The 21978-nt window shown below is 32.7% G+C and overlaps 4 protein-coding genes across 4 annotated transcripts; all 4 read left to right on the top strand.

Moving 5' to 3' along the window:
* Positions 1 to 168: 168 nt before the first annotated feature.
* MONOS_9958 (uncharacterized protein) lies at positions 169 to 1203 on the top strand (the record flags this gene model as incomplete). Its single annotated transcript, XM_067880503.1, has 1 exon — positions 169 to 1203. One exon carries the CDS (start codon positions 169 to 171, stop codon positions 1201 to 1203), a length of 1035 nt encoding a protein of 344 aa, XP_067732971.1.
* A 3584-nt stretch (positions 1204 to 4787) lies between these two features.
* Positions 4788 to 5156, top strand: MONOS_9957 (uncharacterized protein; the record flags this gene model as incomplete). Its single annotated transcript, XM_067880502.1, has 1 exon — positions 4788 to 5156. The coding sequence occupies one exon, from the start codon at positions 4788 to 4790 to the stop codon at positions 5154 to 5156; it is 369 nt and encodes a 122-aa protein (XP_067732970.1).
* A 5510-nt stretch (positions 5157 to 10666) lies between these two features.
* Positions 10667 to 11086, top strand: MONOS_17133 (uncharacterized protein; the record flags this gene model as incomplete). The annotated part of the gene is made up of 2 exons (XM_067870024.1): positions 10667 to 10704; positions 10777 to 11086. The coding sequence occupies 2 exons, from the start codon at positions 10667 to 10669 to the stop codon at positions 11084 to 11086; spliced, it is 348 nt and encodes a 115-aa protein (XP_067732969.1).
* Positions 11087 to 21231: 10145 nt separating this feature from the next.
* On the top strand, positions 21232 to 21615 carry MONOS_9956 (uncharacterized protein; the record flags this gene model as incomplete). Its single annotated transcript, XM_067880501.1, has 1 exon — positions 21232 to 21615. One exon carries the CDS (start codon positions 21232 to 21234, stop codon positions 21613 to 21615), a length of 384 nt encoding a protein of 127 aa, XP_067732968.1.
* Between the last annotated feature and the right edge of the window lie 363 nt (positions 21616 to 21978).

The following is a 21978-nucleotide window of genomic DNA, read 5'->3' as shown; positions in this document are numbered from 1 at the left end:
CTATTTACCGATTTTTCTCATCGTCTTCCATTCCCCCTGTATCCCTCTCCAAATTATCATTTTTCAACATTTCAACATCATCTACAGATTATTCACCTTCAACAACAACATTTTCTTAAACCTCATATCTGATGAATAGTTGTTCAATTTGGTTTGTTTGTGATGCATATGATGGCGGGATTGTTCATTCTCAACAACCCCTTGGCCTCTTTAACTGCCTCAAACACCTCATTCATTGGATGTTGCAGAACAAGAGATGTTGAATGCACTGGAACTGCAGATAGAAAGATGACTCCAGGGAGACAGAATACAACGGATAATGGAGCGAATACATTCACTTGGTGCGAGTGGAGTGGATCGAGGACAACAGGAGAAAGTGGCTCATGGTCGGATGGAATGTCGAGTGGAGGTGCCATCTGCATGTACAATCTCAATTCTGGAGAACTTTCTGTTTCTCATTGTTCATTCAATGGCTGCGCTGCATACTACCATGGGGGAGCAGTCATGTGCCATGCAATCAAGACGATCAAAATGGTGAGCAACGTGTTCAATTCGTGCACAGCACAAAACTATGGCGGGGGAGGGGTGTATGCTTGCGAAATTCGTTCATGTGCCCTTGTCAGCGGATGTGACTTCCAGAATTGTAAGGCACACCACGATGGAGGAGGGTTGAGATTGGTGAATTTTCAGGTTTCAGGATCTAGATGCATTGGTGAAGAAGACGGAGAAGGAAGGAGCTCGTGTGTGTTTGACTGCAATTTCACTTTGTGCTTTGTTGAAAATGCTAATGGTGGAGGTATGTTTTGCAAAACTGTTCATGCAACGCAATTCAAAATGAGGAGTATTCAGTTTCCTTCGTGTACAGCATCAACAAAAGGAGGCGGATTGTTCTTTTCTCCATGGAAAGAAGTGTTGCTAAGTGACAAACTGTATTTCTTTTTCCTTTTCTTTCATGACTGTAGTTGTTTAAGTGATCCATCATATGGAGATGACATCCATTACGAGGACAGATACAATCTCTATTTGGGTTCAGGAAATCCGTTCTATGAATGCTACACCACAAACACAGACGAGAAGAGAGTGTGTTATGGACATGATTATTCGAGTTCAACGGGTTGGACATTTCAGCACACAGAAAAGAAGGAATGGCTGAAGAGAGGGATTCACAATCGATTTGTGGCTGTGAGTGGCGGCTGTGAATAAGAGTTGTGTGGATTGAACGAGTCAAGTGCATGCCGAACCATTGGTGTTGCAGTTGAAAAGAGCGTGATTCAAGTGAGCCTGTCAGTTACACTGATGGACGGGAATCACACAAGCGAGACAGCAACAATTGATATTGAGACAAAGAAGATTTCAGTCATTGGAACGGGTAAAGATTAGACTTCGATTGGAACAGGAGTACTTTCTTTTCCATCATCAACTGGAGAGCTGTTCAGTGTGACAAGAGGGCAGTTGGAGGTGTGGCATGTAGGGATCGATCACAATTCGCAAGAAATCTATTGCCAAGCGTGTTTGTGATGCCTGCTAAAGTTATGATATTTTAGCTTGCAAAGATAAGAGTCAATCCCAAGTCTGAAGGAGAATTCAATATTGTATTTGTCATTTGCACCCACTCCGCCACAGTTTCCAATAATAGCTATTGAAAAAAAGTTGATTCTTCCGCTGCACCACAAATATCGAATCGCGCACTGAAGATAGAGCAGAACTTCATTCCTGATCCATGCAGAAACAATTTTTTGAGCCGGCTTAGTAATTATTTTCAATTATTAGAATGCGCTATTTGCACATTGCTATAATTTTATCTTTTATTTTTAAATACTTCAAAAATGATGAATAATTGAATTAATTGTTTTTAATTCGTTCAAGCTTTAACTAATTCGCACTCATTTCTTTTATAAGTGTGTAGGCCAGCGTTAGCAGCTTTGAAAAACCAAAATATAGCATGTGTGAATTGTTATGATCGAGCTTGTTGTGGATACTTTGTTAAAAAACAGGAAAAAAATAATTTTGCACAACAACAATAAACCATAAACAGAAACAAACGAAAAAAAAGATGAAATGAAAAAGAAATCAACAATGTCAATGAGAAAAAAAAATGAAAAATGGAAAGACTATGTTTGAAATACCTTTGCAAAAAGTTAAGATTTTTAGAAAATAACATTCAAAGATGTCCCTTTCCATCCCCAACATCGCATTTTTAATTAGTCTCTTTGTTTCGCCACACTCTTCTCTTCCTTCTTCTCGTTCTTTCACTCGATAATCTCCGTAACCCTCAACGTTCACATTTGTTTTCTTTATCTCTTTTTTCCAACAGCCAACTTTCCCCATCTCAACTTGAACTCTCTGTCAACTTCAGCAGCTGCTCCATATTAAATGAGCTTTTCCATCATATCCTCTTCTTATATCACTTGTATTGAATAATCTCATCCCTGCTTCAATTTCACTCCCTTCTTACTTTCATCTCGTCTTTCTCTTTCTTAACTTCTATTTGCATTTTTTGCTGTTGCTGCTCGGAAAATCACAACCTTACAACCATCACCTTCAAAATGAACATAAAGATGATGCTACTAATATGGCTGAACGTAGATATATCTCTCACAAATATGAAGCAATCCATTTAATTTGCACATAGTAAAATCTTTTCTTTTTCATGCCAATTCGTTTCTTTCTTTCTTCTTTTTCTTTTTCCTCCAACGTTTCAGCAAAACCTTGCTCGATAATGAAGTTCTAGCGTTCTTTGATGACTTTATTTAATGCTCTGCACCTTCTCATTCCTTCCGTAAGCTCTAGCTCCACTGCATATCCCAACCTCAGTCAAACAGCTTTTCAACCTTTCATCTAATGTGAAGGTTTCTTCAAAGTTTTCCTCAAACAAATAATTTCTTCAACTAAATCTTCGCCTCTCATTCTTTTGTCCTTTCTGATCAATCCATTTTTCTCATCAAACTCCAATGAATTCATATCATTCAGCTTCTTCATGTTCTCTCCATAAATGTATTTTCGGTGCACGCTCTCTTCTTTCTCTAAAAAAATTTTTCTTTTTCAAAGCTTGCGTTTTATAAATCTTTCAGATGCATCTGAGATTCATCATTGTAGAAAGGTAAGATAGAAAATATTTTTACGATTATCTTATTAATATCGATAACAATTAAAAATTAAAAATATAGATACTTCTTAATGTTGTTGTATCTGTTACTGCATCGTTTGTAACATCTGCTATTGCGCGTACGCTTGTGTTTAGTCGAAACATTGAATTAGAAATGAATAACAACAAATATAACAAAATTGACGAAATTTCACCATGTCAAACAATAAAAACTATATTATTTCTTGTTTCATTGAATCGATAAATTCATTTGAACTTTTAGGAGTTAAGAAATCGAATATTAAGATTGCTGTGATCATAATAAAAATATTATGGGTCTCCAAAATTAAAAATTCTGTCTAAAAAATTATGATCGAATTTCGAAATTTCCCTCCTTGAATCGCTTAGTTAAATTATGTAGATTAAAGCTATAATATTCAAATTTTGAAAAAATTCAAACTGAAAGTGGTACAATTTACACCTATGCCTTTTATTCCACCCATGATCCTATGCCTGTAATAATGAAGGAAAACATCATATCAAAGGAAAAATATTTGAATAAAATAGAACAAGTATGAGAGGATAGTGGGTGAAAAAATAGAATATAGAAAATAGATAAAATCAAAATAAATGAATAAAAACAAATAAAAAATCTTTATTATAAATTATTTTTTCGTGAATAATTGTGAAATTATTTTTTTTTCTCCTGGGAGGCTGAATCTGGATCCAAAGCCTGCAAGTCTTAATTTGACTAATGGGGTCATAATTTTATCTTGACCTTTTTTATCAAGACTTTTTTTTTTAATCATTAACTTTTCCCACAATATCATATTTTTGAAGATTTTTAAGTATATATATGAATTCAATTGATAAAAATAAATACATTTTTAAACAAACCCAATTTCGCATGGGGGGGAGATGGGGGGTTTAGCCCCTTCATTGAACTTCTGTGTAAAATTGGAGTGTTACATGTTGCATAAAACCTTCAGTTTGTTTAAAATGCCATTTATATATTTTTTTTTCATTTCAATTAAAAAAATAAAAAAAATTATGATGATCTTTAAAATTTAATTAAAATGAAAATATCAACAGAAATAAAATTAAAAGAAGGTCAGAAAAAATTACAGAGAGCAATGTCTTCGCGCAAGCACAGGAATTATCACAGTCAGCTGGAGCGAATGGCTCACATCGTTATAGATGGAGTTGTTCGCATAACGGATGCTATTAATTCCAAGGAATTCAGCCGTACAGGAATATAGAATGCAGTTTGAGCGCTGAGAAAAGGAAGGCTGGTGGAAAAATTGGCAGATCTGCAGCAGTAGTGGGCGAAAAGGAACAAAGAGTTTTAGACATTATTCACATTGAAGCAAAGTCTAAAACAGGTTTAACTTTAAAAAAACAAAAGAATTGGTTTGTTTTTAATATTAAACATTTGTTTCAATCATTTGTTTTTCAGATGGAAAATGTTTTAAACAACAACGATGAAGAAGATGCACCATTTCACGAAGTTTCAATGTCTGCCATGTGTGGCTTTGTCAAACGTCATCCGGAGCTGAAGACTTGAACGCAGAAGAATTTGGACATCAACAGATTGGCTGTTTCGTGCAGAAGTGTTTTAAAACCCTGGTATAAAACACTCGACGAGCTGCATGAAAAATACCATCACAATCCTGCTTTAATTATAAACATCGATGAATCTTCAATGCGCGTTCCCACAGACTCAAAACAGCTTGTTGTGCATACTGCAGACACAAAAGCAGGTTTTACGAAAGAACCCCCAAGAATGATTAATTCTACATTTGTGGAAGCTGTTGCAGCGGACGGATATGCCTTTCCTTCAGGCATTTTGTGGCCAAGTGTCAGCCTTCCAGAGGAGCTGAAAAGCCTTTTATCCCCAACGCTGGATATTTGGGCAAATGGAAGTAACTGGATGGACAACGAGTGCTTTCAAAGGTATGCTCTCACCGTTCTTCTACCTTCCATCATCGAAAGAAGAAAGCGCATTTCACTTGAAAACGAACACATTCTTCTCCTTGACTTGCATGCATCTCGCGCAGATCCATCGATCTAGCGAGAATTCCAAAAACAACAAGTCGACGTTTAAACCTTCGTACCACGCAACACACACCCCTGTCAACCACTGGACAGAGGAGTGTTTGCTGTGTTCAAATCTGAAATGACAAACAGATTTGAGGCTCTATCTTCCTCTTCTTCCTCCAAACGAGCTGCAATTTCCGACGTTCTGCCTCAAGCCATCCACACTGCATTATCTCCTTCTGTAATTCAAAAAGCTTTCGTCTGCGCTGGTGTTCTTCACAATTCTTCTGGGCCAGTTCTTTTGAAACTGCCCGAATCTTCAATTTATCCTCTTCCATCCCGAAGAAATAGATTCAACTTTTTAAAAAAAGTGATAACCGATGAAAATCTTTTAGAGAAATGGGAAAATAATTTAAAAAAATGAATATTGAAAAGAAAAATTAAATGGAAAAATAAGATAAAAATGAAGTGAATACTGTTGATGATGAAAAGAAAAAAAAGAAACAGAAAATATTTCAATGTTAAAAACTATGATACTGATGAAGAAAAGAAAGATAATAAATTTAATCGAGGTGAAGGAAAAAGGGAAGTTATCAGAAGAATTAATTCTGATTTTTTTTTTCTAATAATTATGTTATTTTTTTGTACTTTTATCACTTCATTTTTTTTGGGAAAAAATAAAGAAAAATGGTCAAGATAATATAATAACCCTAAATAAAACAAAAACAGGAAGGATTCAGACACGTCCTCAAACAAATTTTATTTGTTATCATCAGATAAGTAAGAATAAAAAATAATTTCTTTGTATTTTTTGTTTTAAGATGTTTAAAAATCAATTTCCGTTCTGTTGTTATGCAAATCAATATTTAGTGAATTATTAAAATTAAATGACATACCTGTTCCACTTTCTTCATTTGAAAAAGAATTAGAAAAATCAGAATAAGAATTACAAAAGGGAAATTATAATGAATTGTTATTTTGAGAATTATTTGAATTATCAAAAATAGGAAAAAGAACTTTTTCTAACATACCTTTCATATCTTCTTTTGGTCGCTCCATATCTGCCGTTCCTCAATATAAAAAATCATTTCTTGATAAAGAAGAAAAATTCTCAGATCTGTTTGAAAATACAGAATCGATCATAAATAATCTTTCTTTTATATTTTTTTTCACTGTTTTTCCAACTTTATTATTTCCTTCTGTTTCTTTGTCTATTTCATTTTTTCTTTCGAATGTTTTTCTTATTTTTTCATTTTTTATTAATTTTTCAGAGTATTTTATTTTTTTCTAATATTCAAATTTTTCTGAGCTTATCGGAGAAGCATGTAATTCCCTTATTATTTTTTCCAAATACAAATATTTTTCCTCCCAAATATTACTAGCAGGCCCCGATTTGCTTCTAACGATGTTTCGTGTATAATAATAATTACGATGATGAAATTAACAATTCAAAAAAAATATGAAAAGAAAACATCACACTTTAAAATGTAATGTTTTGTATTAAAAATACTTTCGCTCTCTTTGTTCATTTGCAAAGTTTCCAATTCCATTCCAGCCGAATCTTTATTAATTTCTAAATTTTGAAAAAAATCATTATTAAAAGAAGATAAATTAGAGAGAGAAAAATTATAATTATTTTCAAAAAGTTTATTGTGATTATAATTTGAATTAAAAAGAGAAATTAAATCTTCTAAAATATTAAAAACAGTTATATTTAAATTATTATTTTATCAATTAGTCAAATGACAAAATTCGCTGTCGCAATCATTTTTTCCATGGTGCTCAGCAAAAATAGATAAAGAACATTTTTCATTATAAAATTAAGGAGAAGAATTTGAAAACAATAAATGAAGGATATAAGAGTTTCAGAAATGAGGGTTATTATCACAAAAAAAAAAAAAAGAAAGAAAGAAAAAGAAAATAATTTATTTTTTCGAACAAGTCAAATATCAATAATTAAGTTTTGCATTCACAAACAAAACAAAAATCATAAGATAAAATTTCTGAAAAAAAAATTAAAACAATGTTTTTCCAAAGTGTTAAATTTATTAACTTTAAAAACAATAAAACATTTAAAAGTTTTTTGTTTTTTGTCGTAAAAGCTACGACCAGTTTCATTCATCATTATCCGCAATGCCCAGTTTTCTTTGAAGTCCATAATAATATAAACTTCATTTTTTTTTCATGCTATTTCTTGATAAATAAAAAAATTTCTCTGGCACTGAGCCATTTTTTTATGTTTTTCAATTAATTCCTTTTCTTCTTTTTCTTCAAAACTCAAAGACAAGTTTCTATTTTTCTATTCAATTTTTCTTATCCAAAAATTTTCCTCTCTCGCACATATCACACAAACCAGTCCTTATTTTTGCTTTTTTAAGATTTTTTGTTTTTTTACAAAAAGTAGAATATGCCATTATAATATCTATTTTATTCTTCATTTCAAAATATAAATTCTTTTTTGTATTTTCAATAATCCTTTTTTCATTTTTTAAAAAACATGATGAATATTTCAATTTCTTTTCATTGACTTTTTCATTTTTGAGCACCTTTTCTTTCGTGTTTTCTTCATTATCAATTATTTCAAATAATGACGAAGACGTTTGCGAAGAAGTTATTTTTTTCGATTTGTTATTGTCACAGATCTTATGTATTTTTCTTTTTAATATTTTCTATCTTCGATTTTCATCTTTTCTTCATTTTTTTCTTTATTAATCTTTTTTTCTGATTTTTTAATATTCAAAAAAAAATTGAACATTAAAAATTAAATATCGAAAACAAGACACACTTTTCTTTCGTCTTCGTTCATTGAGGAAGCTGTATGAGTTATGACTCATCAGCCAATTTTCCGTGTCCATTTTTCGATCTGATGTTGTTAATGAATGTAATTTAATAGAAAACAGGAGATTAATAAAAATATAATATATTTTGCAATTAATTAAATAATTATAATAACATGCGTTGTTGGAGCTGTTTTTGTCTTTAAAGTTTTTTCCGAGAACCTTGGCTTCTTTTATCTTTTCCCGAAAATAGTAATATTCCCCTCGGGAAAGAGAAAAACCGTTTTCATTCAACTCTGCCATTGAACAAACGGAAGAAGCACAAGAAAGAATTGAAACGCGATCTGAATTCCCAGGCGTTTTATAAAGATCCGCAAGATTACTTAAAATCTTTGCAGTTTTCTCTTTCAATATGGAAAAAAATATATAGATAAAATTGTTTCATCAAATATTTAATCATTGAAATGAAAAAAAACAATAAAAAAAAACAAAACTAAACGAAACAGCTTCAACAGCTTCGCGGAAGGGCTTTCCCAATTTGGAATGGTAAAGGAAGGGCATTAAGCACCATTCATAATCATCGCTGGATAAATTTTAAATTTTTTCAAAAATCTCTTTTGCATGACAGCTTTTTACAACGCGTGGACAAGTGCAATATGGATGGCAATAGATTTCGTTTTCCATATTTTTGCATATGGTTTCAAAAAAGAGTGATAAAACAATAAAGAAAGCTCGTATCTGTCAATGATACTGTTATAAGAGAAAAAATTAATATCTTTTTTAAGTACAGAAATTTGCTCTTTACTTTTCCTTTTCTTCTCCGTCCGTAACAATCCAGTCTTTCCGAACTTTTCTTACGATTCACTTTAGCCACGTTGATCCTCCAGTTCCAGCTTAAGCTCCAGTTGAAATTAATCATTTGCGGCACTATTCCCTTCTCACATATCTTCTACTGCTTCATATTAATCACTGCAGACGAAATAGAGAAGGATAACAATGACGGAGAAGAAGAAGACATAATGCTGGATAAGCATTCGTGAAAAAAGAAGATGTTCCATTTATTGAAAGATATGATAGTTTCAACAATTCTACCAAACTGAGAGTCAGAAAGGCAGATAAAGGAGAAGAGTCAGAAAAAGGGAAGGAAAAGAGATAAAAAGAGAACAGGATTGCTGAAGTGCATGGTACAAAGAAGAGTTGCTGCTAAGAAGCTCAAATTCTTCAAACAACATCATATCGCCTTTTGAAGAACAGGCAACCAGAAGAAGCGGAGGCAGAATGAGCAGAAGATGTGCAGGAAGGGCTTTTCGATACGATGAATCATTTGCGAACACGAAAGGCATATTTGAACGAACAAGAAAAATGAAAGTTCTGGGATTATTTAAGGCACAGAATTTTGATTTAAGCTTATAGCTTTTTTGATGAGAAGCAGTAGTTATCAACTTGAACACTATAACAATGCCATTAAAAAAATTCACCTTTTGAGTCAAATTACCTTTCTGTCTAATTCCTCGACAGGAATCTCGAACAAAAGAAATAATCCCTTCTCCTCTTTTCGGAAGAGAACAAATGTCAATTAGCAACTGAGACTGAAGAGCGTTCCAAAAGCGGATATAACCATCTGCAACGAATGTGAAGTGCACGTATCGATAGATACGCAAAGATTGGATGATAAAGATCGTGATGCATCGTACTCTATCCTTCAGTTGCAAAATAGGATGTGCCAATGTGTTTTGCGTGTTCTGTGCTTGTTTTAAAGGCTGGGAAGATGAAAAAAATGAGTCGTGTGGCTGTATTGTTGACGAAAGCTCAGAATATAAAGAAGACGAATCCTAATTCACTCCGAAATGTGAATGAAAAGCAGTTTTGTCTGTTTGAAGAAGTGAGCCAGCAACTGTGTAAAATGATGCATGAGTCGAAGGGAGGAATTTCGATAAATTCTGTAAATCGAGCAAGTCAAATCTGTATGGTTCATCATTGTCCTTCTCTCCTTTTTTATACGTCTCGTTCTCTTCAGAAAGAAGAAGTTATTGCCCTTTCCTAAAGAACAATACATAGGCAATGTCGTCTTCATTGTTGCTGTCTTCTGCTTTCCTCATCTATTGTTGTTTCTCTGTTTCCTGAACAGCTTCCTCCAAATATGCTAGCATCTTCCTTGCCTTCTGTTAAATCTCATTCTTTCTCATTTTCTCCTCGCCTCCATCTTCTTCTTATTCACATGTTTCCTCAGATGTTGACAAGAGATCAAAAGCTGTTTATAACAAAGCTGTTGTTTAAGTGCCACAACACAACCAATTCTTCAGCAGATGCTGTTTCAAAAAGAGGTGAAAAGCTTTTCGATTCAGTTGTGACATCTCATTTTCACCTTCCATTAATGATTGGACAAAAGAATATGCGCTATGGGACTTTGGTGGACGAGCACACATTTATCGATAACTGAGACTGTTTGGAAGAAAAAGAAGGAATTACAAGCTGTGAATAACAAGCTGTATTCTGCACAACCTCGAACGAGAAGGAGCCATTTGGCTTTTTCTCATTCTTTGTTTCCATCAGGTGCAGTGTTAACTTTCTCTGCTCCCTTTTCACTTCCTCCTTCGAACTTTGCAATGCAAAAGTTGAAACAAAAATGAGGACGTTGAGCTGCATGCACTTTTTCGCTGAGTTAAACGAAAGGTGGATATTCGACTCTAGAGGCAGCTTAGGCTTTTCGACACAGTGTTCGTTTCTCCTCCAACCGACTGCGAAAACGAGCCGCAAGTTTGAAGGGATGATTGCATACACCATATCACAATCGCCTGTCAGTTGGTGAGATAGGGCGTATGCATTTTCAAAGATAATCTCATCGTTGTTGTTTGATATAACTTTCCCCTTCCGCAGTTGCAACAGACAAGCTGTCTCTCACTCTATTCCAGATAAGTACAGAGTGAGAGTTGAAGAGCGGAAAAGTGAAGTTGAAAGCCGTCTACCCTGCCACCACCTTCCACACATTCGCCACACAGCTGGTATTAATTGTGATGAGTTTGCAGAAGATGGTGCATTTGATGATGAAGTCGATGCATGTTCAGTCGAATATGTCACAACGGACGGAGAAGATGATGGCGCGCCACACGAACATCCGCATGCTTCGCATCACGATCACATTCTTTTTCATCTGAAGCATCTTCTTTATCGAAACCAGGCGCTTTGACTTCATGACTCCTTTCTATTTCTTTTTCTTTTTCTCTTTTCCTTCTCTTCAAACATTCATCTTGTTTCCGTCTTCCACCTTTCCCTGGATTCAATGCGGTTACAGAACAAGCAGAGTCCTTTCTGTTGTTGCTTTCCTGCTCTTGTTCTTCTTTCTTTTTTATTTTTTTTTTGCTTCACCAAAGTGTTAAAGCATTGTTGTTGGAGTAATGAACGACTGTAAAGCTTTTTCGAATGAAGACACTATCAATACACATATCTGCTGCAGGATGCCAACATTCTTACTGTTATATTGAAAAAGATAGAAATCGGATAATCCCCATCCAATCTGGATGACCTTTTCAATTCTTCGAGATAGTTGAGCATGCATAGGTTCCATAGCAGAATCCTCCCTCAAAATTCAGCTTTGTCAAAAAGACACACCTTCCTCATTAATTTTATTCACAACACGCCTCTCTTGTGAGCGGGGAGGAGAGCTTAACGAGAGAGCCTGTTGAAGATGAAGAAGGCATAGATTGTTATGAACTCCTTGAATGAATAGCAGTGCATTTTAGTTTTGTTTTTGAAGTATTTTTCATATCATCGTCTCTGGCAATAGTTGCATTGGCTGCACTTATTTTTTCCCGTTGTATGTTTGATAAACCAAACCATTTCGGGCATTTCAATTGGTAGGAACTTCACAATGGAGTTATTAGAGGTATAATCAGGAACTATTCCTTTTCAGCATTGAACATAGTGGTGATTGCATTAATATGGACATGCATTGAAAAATTTTCATCTGTTGTACAATCATTAAGACGAGGGCACAAGCTGCTTTCAAATGAGAAAGATGAGGAAGATAATGATTGTCATGCTGGAGCAGAGAAGTGAAGGGAGTTGCGAGTTAAATGTCAGCGAGATGATAAAGAAAAAGAAAAGGAAAATAATGATGAAGCATAATGAAAATAAGATAGAGCAGAGGATGAGAAGAAAAAGAAGGCAATGTCACAAGAGAGAAGAAGTTGATTTCTAAAAAAAAATTATGAGAAAATTTAAAAGTGTAACAATTATTAATAAAAATAAAACAAAATGTTTTCAAATTGAAGAAAAAATTCAAAGACAATAAAGATAATTATAATGATATTTCATTCATAATTTAATAAATCATGTAAAAAGCATTTTTATAAGGATTGCAAGTTGGGAAAGTTGGAGTGCAAGCACTGAGAAGAGGGTCCAGTACAGTGATTACGATGGAGACGAGGCTGAAGAGGCGGACGAAGAATGACAAGAGCAAAGAGATAAACACAGAAACTTTGTCTTCTGCAGATCAGATTGAGTGAACAATGAAGAAGAGGACGAGGTGGCGTATGAGAGCAGAAGAAAGATGGGTCCGTTCTATAAAGGGAAGGGCCGGGGTTGATTGATTCCTGGAGAAAGAGAAGTTATAAAAAAGAATGTTTATTGCATAAAATAAGAAAGGTATATCAAATTTTTATATATTTGAAAGGATCATTATGAATATAAGCAGACAAACATCAAAATTCTATTCACTTTCAATTCAAAATAAATAAAAAAATACACACCACCTAATTCAACACACGTGCCGATGAGAATTCATTGTCGCTCATGTCTGGTTATTCTGTGTGATTATCCAATTCTCACAAAAATCTTGCTGTTCTCTCGCACAAAATGGCTCTAATTTGCCAAGAAGAAACAGAAAATTGCGAATAAAAGCTGTATTGTTCATCCCTCATTCCTCCTCATGTAACTCCTCCTCTGCTTGTAATGTTGTTGTTGTTGCCTTTCCTGCTATAAACAGAATCACTTGATTGACTTTAATCATCACTTGCATAAGGATTTCTATTGCCATCAAAATTGCTATTACTATTCTCAGTGCCAAAAGCAGGGATCTGAGAATAGAGCGAGTCTGCTGAGCGGATTATCTCAACAGCACATAATAAGGAGGCAACTTCGTTTGCAAGAAGGATGAGATGCGCATTGAGACGAGTGCTGAGCGATGCAACAACTGAAACAGGATCTGAAAAGCAGAGCAGAGCAAGAAAGAGAGATTCAAGAGTTTCAGCGATACCTCTGCTGAGTGGATGTCGAAGAAGATGGCCCGTCGCAGGAAGGCGAGAGAAGAAGAAGAATAGGATGAAGAGGAAGAGGAAGAGGAAGGAGCCTTTGGCTTGAGTAATGAGTTGTTTTGCCAAACAACAACAACAAAGAAACTGACGATGGAGCAGACCAATGTGTGGTGGGCGTGAAAGATTTATTTGATAGAGTCACTTTGAACTACTCTGAAAAGATCGTCTCCAGCAGGTGCTTCTCAATTTGGATAGGTGATGGCCTTTTCGACGGAAGCAAAAGAACTGGAAGTGGAAGAAAGTGAGGCATATTGGAGAAGGGCGATGGGTCAGAAGAGGAGGAGGCTACAGAAGAAGATGAAGACGATGACACTGTTGAAGATGATGATGATGATGAAAGAGAAGGAGCGGAAATGCTGTAACTGACTTTGGAATCTACATCATCTCCCCCATGTCAAGAGACTTCCGCAGCAAGCCTGTTCTTAATGACGAAGAATACGAAATAGAATATTAACGAACAAACGAAATAGACGAAGAAAAACACGAATGCAAATCAGAGAAGCTTCTGTTTTTCATCTCAAAAACCATCGAATCCAGTGAAGATGATCCTTTCATCTCTCTTGCCTTCAACCCATCCATTTTCCGAGGCGTTGCTTGCCCATTCTTATCCAATGGAAATTCCATAACACTTGCCACATTTCATTCTTTCAATACAATTTTCGTTAATTCATCTACCGTCTTCTTCAATATCATCTTTTCTTTCATTATCTGAATAAAGATATACAGTTAAAACCGGATATAATCACGTCGAATATAATCACGTTCGTATATTGTCACATTTTTCGATGCACCGACATTTTTTGCTTGTTTTTCATTCATTTTTCATCGCATATAATCACAGGGTTGAAAATATATAATCACATTTTGTTTCATTATTTGTGGATTTTTCATTGAAAAATCGATTTTTTGATCGAAAATATCAATTTTTCACTTTTTCAAAAATGAGCTCAAATAAGTCAAAAATAGATGTATGTATGAAAATAATTAATTTCGCAAGTGAAAAAAGCGTATTTGAATGGAATTTTCAAAAATATAAAAATTGACCCAAAATTATTTAATTTTTATATTTATTTTTATTTTTTTCTGTGTAAAACAGGATCGGATATTATCACAGTTGGATATAGTCACAAAAAGTTGTGCAAAAACCGATGTGATGATGTCCGGTTTCGACTGTAATCTATGCTGGCTTCGTATTGTCTTAATGCAATTTCTGACAATTTTCGTGAGGCATCTTATGAAAGAAGAAGATTGAGAAAAAAAGGAGATGAAGAAAGACAAAAAGCCAAATATGTTGTGATTCTTCATCTCCATTATTTTGCAATGTTTAAACCTTTTTTTTCTTCACTGCTTTCAGCTTCTTCTTTTTCTTCTTTTCATTTCCTGAATAAAATATTGAATTCTGTGTCTCCTAAATTGTCGCTTCCACTTTCAATTTCCGTTTGAATAATTAATTTTTCTTTATTCAAAAATAACTTTTTCGAACAAAATATCTCTCATATATACAAACCTTCAAATGTCACTTGGACAATTCGATTATGTTTATAATCATATCATTCATATTTGCAAATACTAATAATAATTTTTGTCTCTCATTTTCGATTCTTTTTCCAAATATTTCTTTTTATATTGAATTGTTTCTTAAACTCAAAATTAACATTTATTATGGAATTGTTTTCTATTCCTTTTTTTGTTTCATTGGACTATAAACATTATAACCAGAATGCAGAATAAGTTTTGAACATCACATGGTTTTTTCATTAATGAAAAATTATGCCCCATTTTAATCATTTTTTAAAAATTATGAAAATGGATCAAAAATATTTCAAAAAATGAAAAAAGTCAGAAATAAAAAATCAAATGATGATGAAGAAGAACATCTTTATGAGTTTTCTGAATACTCAGATTCAGATAAACCGTCATATGCATCAATATTGTCGTTTTCACTTGTTTTGCTGTTATTGGATATAAGAAAATTATCTTAGACATATATTTCTTCTTCAACTTCTTCTGTTTGTTTTTCTTTGTGGAAAACAACTTTTGATATAAATTCATCAAATCTCACAATCTTTCTCTTATAAATCATCCAAAAAGCAAGTTGATCAGCTTCATATTTTTCTCGAATGCCATGGGGATGAAAAAATCTTCTCATATGGTTCCATAATCCTTCGATTGTATTTGCGTATGCGTGAGTTTCTTCCTCATTAAATTTTCTTTTATGGCACTCTGTTTGTTGATTGTATCCAAGAAGAGAAAGAGATGATTACGTTTTCTATTCATCTGACATTATTGTTGAATGCGGTAGAATGTGCTTTTGTATGATAGGAATTAACGTCGAAGCTGAACGGTCTGGTACAATCATGACAAAAAAATTCCTTGTTTTATCCATTTTATCTTTCTTTCGCTCAACCGCTCCGAATGCACACATTTGTTTCTTTCTACTTCCTCTTTGTTTCTTTCTTCTTCCTCAAAACACATTCATCTACCTCAACAATATTGTTTTCGCCTCCAAGAATAGTTTCATTCTGATTTATGATGTCCATCGCGCAACACCTCATAACAGATGACGAATATGCCACAGAGTTCCTTTGAATCTCCAACATTTCCGAGCAGAGTTTTTCACTAGCACCATTCCAAATAAATAGGATAATTAACAAGATCACATTTATTGGTGTCATTCTTCGATTAAAGGATGTTATCTTGTACGCTGATTACCAATTGCTGCATTTTCAGCAAATCCACATCATTCTTCCATAGAAACTCCATTAATCCATTTCAGTTCTGAACCTTCTGCATTTTGGCATGTTTTTGATGATATTCTTAAATATCCATTTTTCAGATTTTTCCAAATGGAGAAACAATCAAAATAAACTATTTGGAGGTTTTCATGGAATATCAAGTGAATAGTCTGAATCAGACACTTCTTCCATGAAATTTATAATTTTTCAATGATAAAAAATCCCATCAATATGTGAAAACAATAGATTTCAAAAATCAAAAAATCATCACTTCCACACATATTTTGTTCATGAAATTGACACTTAATTTTTTTTCTATATGGAAAAATTTTTTCGAAAACTTTATTTTGTTTAATTTACAAATAAAAAAAATATGAATGTTTTCTTCAAATCTTTGATCCAACATTTTAAACTTCACTGAAATAAAAACAGATCCTTTTCAATGTTCTTATTTCTCTTTGAGAAAAGTGAAGTGAGTGGGAACAGAAATACGATGATAATTTGAAATTTTTATTTTATTTGAAAATTAAACAAAAGGAAGTTTTCCAAAAAAAATTAGCCACATTTTTCTGTACTGTTTTTTCATTAATTTTTAAAATTTCGTTGATGTATTCATTTGCCAATAATTTTTGATGTCAGTTTGTTTGTGATGGTTATTCAAGTTAATGAAAATAACAATCACAAATTTATTGTTTGGGTAAAAAAACCCCGCACAAAATACGAAATTTGTGCACATGGGCTAATAAATTATTAAACAAAATGTGCACCGCCACAAATTATTACAAACTGTTCGATTCTAATTCCACAAGGATTTTTTATTTCGATTTTTTGTTTTGAATTTTTATTTTTGGGCTTTTCCTCTTTCACAAAAATTTTCAATCAATTAATGTGTCAATAAATTTAGATTGTTGAACATGAAATCGACTTGACATTATTGTCACTGTATGTTAAGATAGAATGTTTCATTTATGTATAAATTTTTTTCTAATATTTTCAGTGAGAAACAACATAAATAAATTCAATGATACTTTTTTCAAAAAATTATTGTTTTTTGTTGAAGCTGTGATTTCGACAAACATATTTTTATCGAATATATATATTTCACATAATTTCATATCAAAGGATTTTTGTTTGTTCAATTTAAAAGTTGATTTTGTGTGTTATCAAAAAATATTACTATTTCTTAATCTTTTTCCATCAACTGATTGCTCATCATCATTAAAATTCACATTACTCATTGGAGTGTTGAAAGCAATTTGTCGATTTTCTTTTTCTTTTGTTTTGCAATAATCAAGTGTTCATTATTGGACTTTCTTCAAATATAAACAGTTCAATTTGAGATTAATATTTATTTGATGATAATTGGAGAAGCCATTTTCTATTTTTGCCCAAAAAATATAGATGGAACATTATTTTTTCAAAATCGAATATAAACACATTAAAGCTTTGAACTTCATTTTTTCTTGTCTTTTCGTTTTTCTTAATGACAATTATCATTTCAAAATTGTTAAAGAGAATTTGTTGTTTCAGTGAAATCTGCTTTCATTTGCTCTTCCTTTCACAGACATTTTTTGATTATTGATGATTTGAGCATTTCAGTTCAACGAAATATTTGTCCAAGACACAGTGACATAAAACATATCTTCATGCTGAATGTATTTGAAAGGTAGTACGTTCGAAATGGAAAGGAAAAAAAAAACATGATCAATAAACACCATTTTCATAAAGCCGTGATCCGGCCCGTGGTGATAAAACCACAACCGTTTTGAATTACTCACAAAGAAATAGAAAGATTTGTGATAATTTGACATTTGCAATAATTTATGATATGACCATATCGTTTTTGTTACACAAGACCTTTTTCAAATTTTCTTTATCACTTTCATTTATGGATTGTCTAAATTGTGTTTATGATAATCAAATTTCGATAAGTCATAATCAATTTCAAATTGATTCAGTGAATTTCAATTGATAAAATGTTAAGAAATTGATACTCAAACAGATTTTTGATTTATGGAATTGTAATCATTTTTCAGGACAAGAGTGTTTTTTTGCATAGTCACAAAACAAAATATTGGATATTTTGGAACACGTAGAAAAAAGAATCGCACTTCCGCAACACGTTGAAATTTAAAAAGAAATTAAAAAAGTCACGGTGATCCAATATGCATTAAAACGCATTGAAGTCACTTTGCGAAAGTTCTTTCGTCATACTGGTTTTACCAGAAACGAATTTGATCTTCTTCTTCGAATTATCCAACACGAAACAATTCAACATAGAGGAAGAGATAAATCAATTAGCAATTTTGATGATCAACTATTTCTTCTTCTCAATTTTCTTCATCTGGGTTCCACAACTCTTACTCATCAACTTGCACCATCCAACAACGAAACTCTTAAAGCAACAACACAACTTTTTCACAGCACTGTTAAAGATATCAAACTTCCGCTCATTGATATTTTTTAAACATATAGGCCAGATCGTGTTTTCGAATAAAGAGATGTGGCACTGGCTGTGGATTGCACAATAATCCAGACCAACAGACCGGAAGGAACATTATCAAATGGAAAAAAATTCTTTAGTGGAAAACACCATATTAATTGTGAAAATGTTGAAGTTGGAGTGAATATAAAAGTTGGAACTGCTAGTACAATTAGTGACATTTACTCGGGTTCAACCCATGACTGTACCATTTTCAAGGACCATAATCCCATATTCTGTTCAAAACTTGGAGGATCAAAAATTATTACAGATTCGGCATATATAGGAGTGAAGTTGGAATTTGGCGCAGTCATTTCAAAATCAGTAGGAACCCCAGAGTTGGCGAGACATAGGGTTATTATCGAAATATTTTTTGGACATATGAAAACGATTTTTGCTGCTTTTCGACAAAACTGGCCATTTGATATTGACAAAATTGGAAGTTATTTTGCTGTAGCAGCTTGTCTTTCAAATTTCCATATTTTGCAGAACCCACTAACTGCGAGCGATATTGAAGCAAATCTTCATATTATCACCGATCTTCAAGTTCAAAACATTCAGACACATAAAGCAAAACAAAGATCTAACGAACAATATAGAATTCGACTAAAAAATCGACTCAATCCAGATTCCTCACCGTCCTCCAGAAGCACGTCACTTCATGTTCAAAAAGAAGGCCTGCAATTCTTTTTTTCTCAATATTTTATTTTTAATAAGAATGCATAAAATTTTTTTTTATATCAAACAAATAATATTTATCTATATTTTTGAATGTTCTGATATCGACGAAGAACCAGACATTCCAGTTACTTCAGAAAAAAATGAAAATGAAAGAAAAGAAGAATTGAAGATCATTGAAAAAAAAGAAAGAAGCAAAAAAAAAAAATGAATGAAAAAGAAAAAGAAATCGAAAGTGATGATCATGAAGATTTTTCCAAATCGTGGCATTAACCAAATCGATGGAAATCGATTAGATCTGAAAATACTTCATCACCTGATCGCTTTGCTTCCATTTTTCCTGCTTCCACTTCTTCTTCTTCTTCTTACGCTTCAGCTTCTTCTTCTGCTTCTTCTTCTACTGCTGCTTCTGCTTCATTAACTCACCAGAAAGAAAAAAGAATCACACCCAGCGTGTTACAGGAGCTGCTATCGAGTCATAATTAATGCTTTTATTTTTTTGTTAGAAAAACACACTCACACAATCTAATTTTTAACAAAAACAAGCTGTTAAAGATTTTTTCCATTAATATTTATAATTTCATTGTAAAAAATACAAAATTATATGTAAAAAATGTTTATTTTTTTGGAAATTGATGTGATGCACTATTTGAAAAAAAGTGAATTTCATTTTTTCACTAAACAATTTAAATTTCCCCTCAGATGAATGAAAAATGCTTCGATTTCTGTTAATGCGCTAAATTAGCTTGCAAAAATTGAAAAATGTTGATTAACATAGTTGAAGACACTAAAAATGAATGCAAATGAATTCGGTAACTTGAACAGATTTTACAAAGAAAAACAAAGTGGAAACTTATTAATTGAAACGTTATTAACACACTTTTGAAATTTAGCAACACTGCTTCTTCTTTCAAAAAAGATATTCAAAAAGTTAAAAAATGTTTGATCAACACGGTAGATTTGATAATTTTTGTAAACGACAAAAAAAGTTGATCCTAATTTGGAAAAGATGGATGAAACTTGAATTAGGTTGTTCTTTGTGAAATTTTCGTGATGAATTTGAAATTACATACTCAATTCAGAAAAGGTCTATTAACGAAAATATTATATCCGAATGAATATTTGAGTAATGTTCAAATATATTTTCTTTCTTTTATATTCGAATTTTTGAGAAAGTTTTTCTGCTATTTTTGGCAAATGAAGAAAATGTGTTTTTTTTTCTCAATATATTTTTCATCAATATCTTTTCTCTGTAATTCAAAACAACAAGTGTTGTTCATTGTAGGTGATAGTATTATTGAAAAATGATTTATTTTTATAATTTTTTGTTTATAATATTATTTAACTATTTGTTTGAAACAACTGATAATTCGCTCATTCATCAATTTTTAGAATTTGTTAAATACTTATAACATTAACTTGAAAATATTTTTCAATTGAAAAAAAAGAATTGAAAAAATGAAGTTTTTATATCCATTCAAAACGATATATAATCACATTAAGTTTTGCTCGACTTTTTGTGACGATATACGAATGTGATTACAGATTATGTGACTTTTCATTGAAAGAAAAAATAAAATTCAATTAATTGCTAAATAAATGGGTGATTATTTTTGATATCATATATTTTTTCGGGATGTTTATATTTCAAAGATTGTTAGTTTTTGAAAGATAAATTTAAATACAAAAGAGAAAAAGCATAATAATTGTTTTTATAATCAAATAGTTTTTTCGAATCAAAGATTAAAATGCATTCAATAAGCCTTTTCACTTTTCTATGTTTATTTGATAATATTCAAAATCATATTTAAAAACCGGAAATTTTGTTTGAAACAATATGTTTTCAAAAATAAGCACCCAAATTTTGTGTCTATTTTTCATTTTTTGAAAATTCTGCACAAATACACATTATTCACTTGCGAAATCAATTTTCATTATTAATTAGTATCATTTAGACTTATTTAAACATTATTTGGAAAAATCTTAAAATCGAATATTTTTATCAGAAAAACGATTTTTCAATTAAAATGGAGAGCACCTTAATTCTTCGGAACAAACTATCAACTGCAACACCTTTGATTATGGGTGAAGAGACTGTATTAAGGGTTCAGTCGCTTATCAGATCATGGATATTGAAAACACTGCAACAGGACCTGCATCGGGACTGGGTAGTATTTTTGCACTCAGCGGATCAACGTGCTGCGTGGGCTTATCGCAGACCACATCCTCAGGCAGTGTACCACCTCTGCAACCAGCTAAATCTTCATTAGGAGAAACCTCTTCCGCTTCATTCCCAATTGGAAAGGATATTTTTCTCACGTTTTGCAGAGAATTATTTGGGTCGGAAACCTCAGAATCCATTTTTGATCTGAAAATCGACTCACCTGATTCAACATATACAGTTTCATTTTTTGAATCATTTTCATACCCTCCATTTATCCCATCCAAGGTTCACGAATTTGCAAGATCATCAAACTGGATAAAGGACGCTCCAAACTCTAGCAACTAAAGAGTTGAACGCTACTTAATTCAAGCAGTGAAGGCACTAATACGAACACACACAGATGCGCCAGAGAAACAGAAAAGACTATCCGATGTGATGATGCTTGTGATTTCTGGTTTCCAAGAAGTGAGGCACTCAAGGATCCAAGCAGAATACGGATTTTCCGCAGCTAAAGCGCTTCAAGTGGAAACAGATTACATGATTGTCTCTCGTGAAAAATAGTCCAAGATCAAACCATTTCTCGAGGCAAGGAGAGAAAGAACACAACCATCGCAGCACCAACTCCACAATAGAAGAAGGTTTTTTCGGATTCCGGATCAAAGCATCGGGCCTGCCCAGTTCCGAACGAGAACATCAGCTAGACAACAT

The sequence above is a fragment of the Monocercomonoides exilis genome, assembly GCF_001643675.1.
Source record: "Monocercomonoides exilis strain PA203 chromosome Unknown scaffold8-1962414, whole genome shotgun sequence".
NCBI lineage: Eukaryota > Preaxostyla > Oxymonadida > Polymastigidae > Monocercomonoides > Monocercomonoides exilis.
Note: the sequence above shows the minus strand (reverse complement) of the source record. Positions and strands in the feature narration are given on the sequence as shown.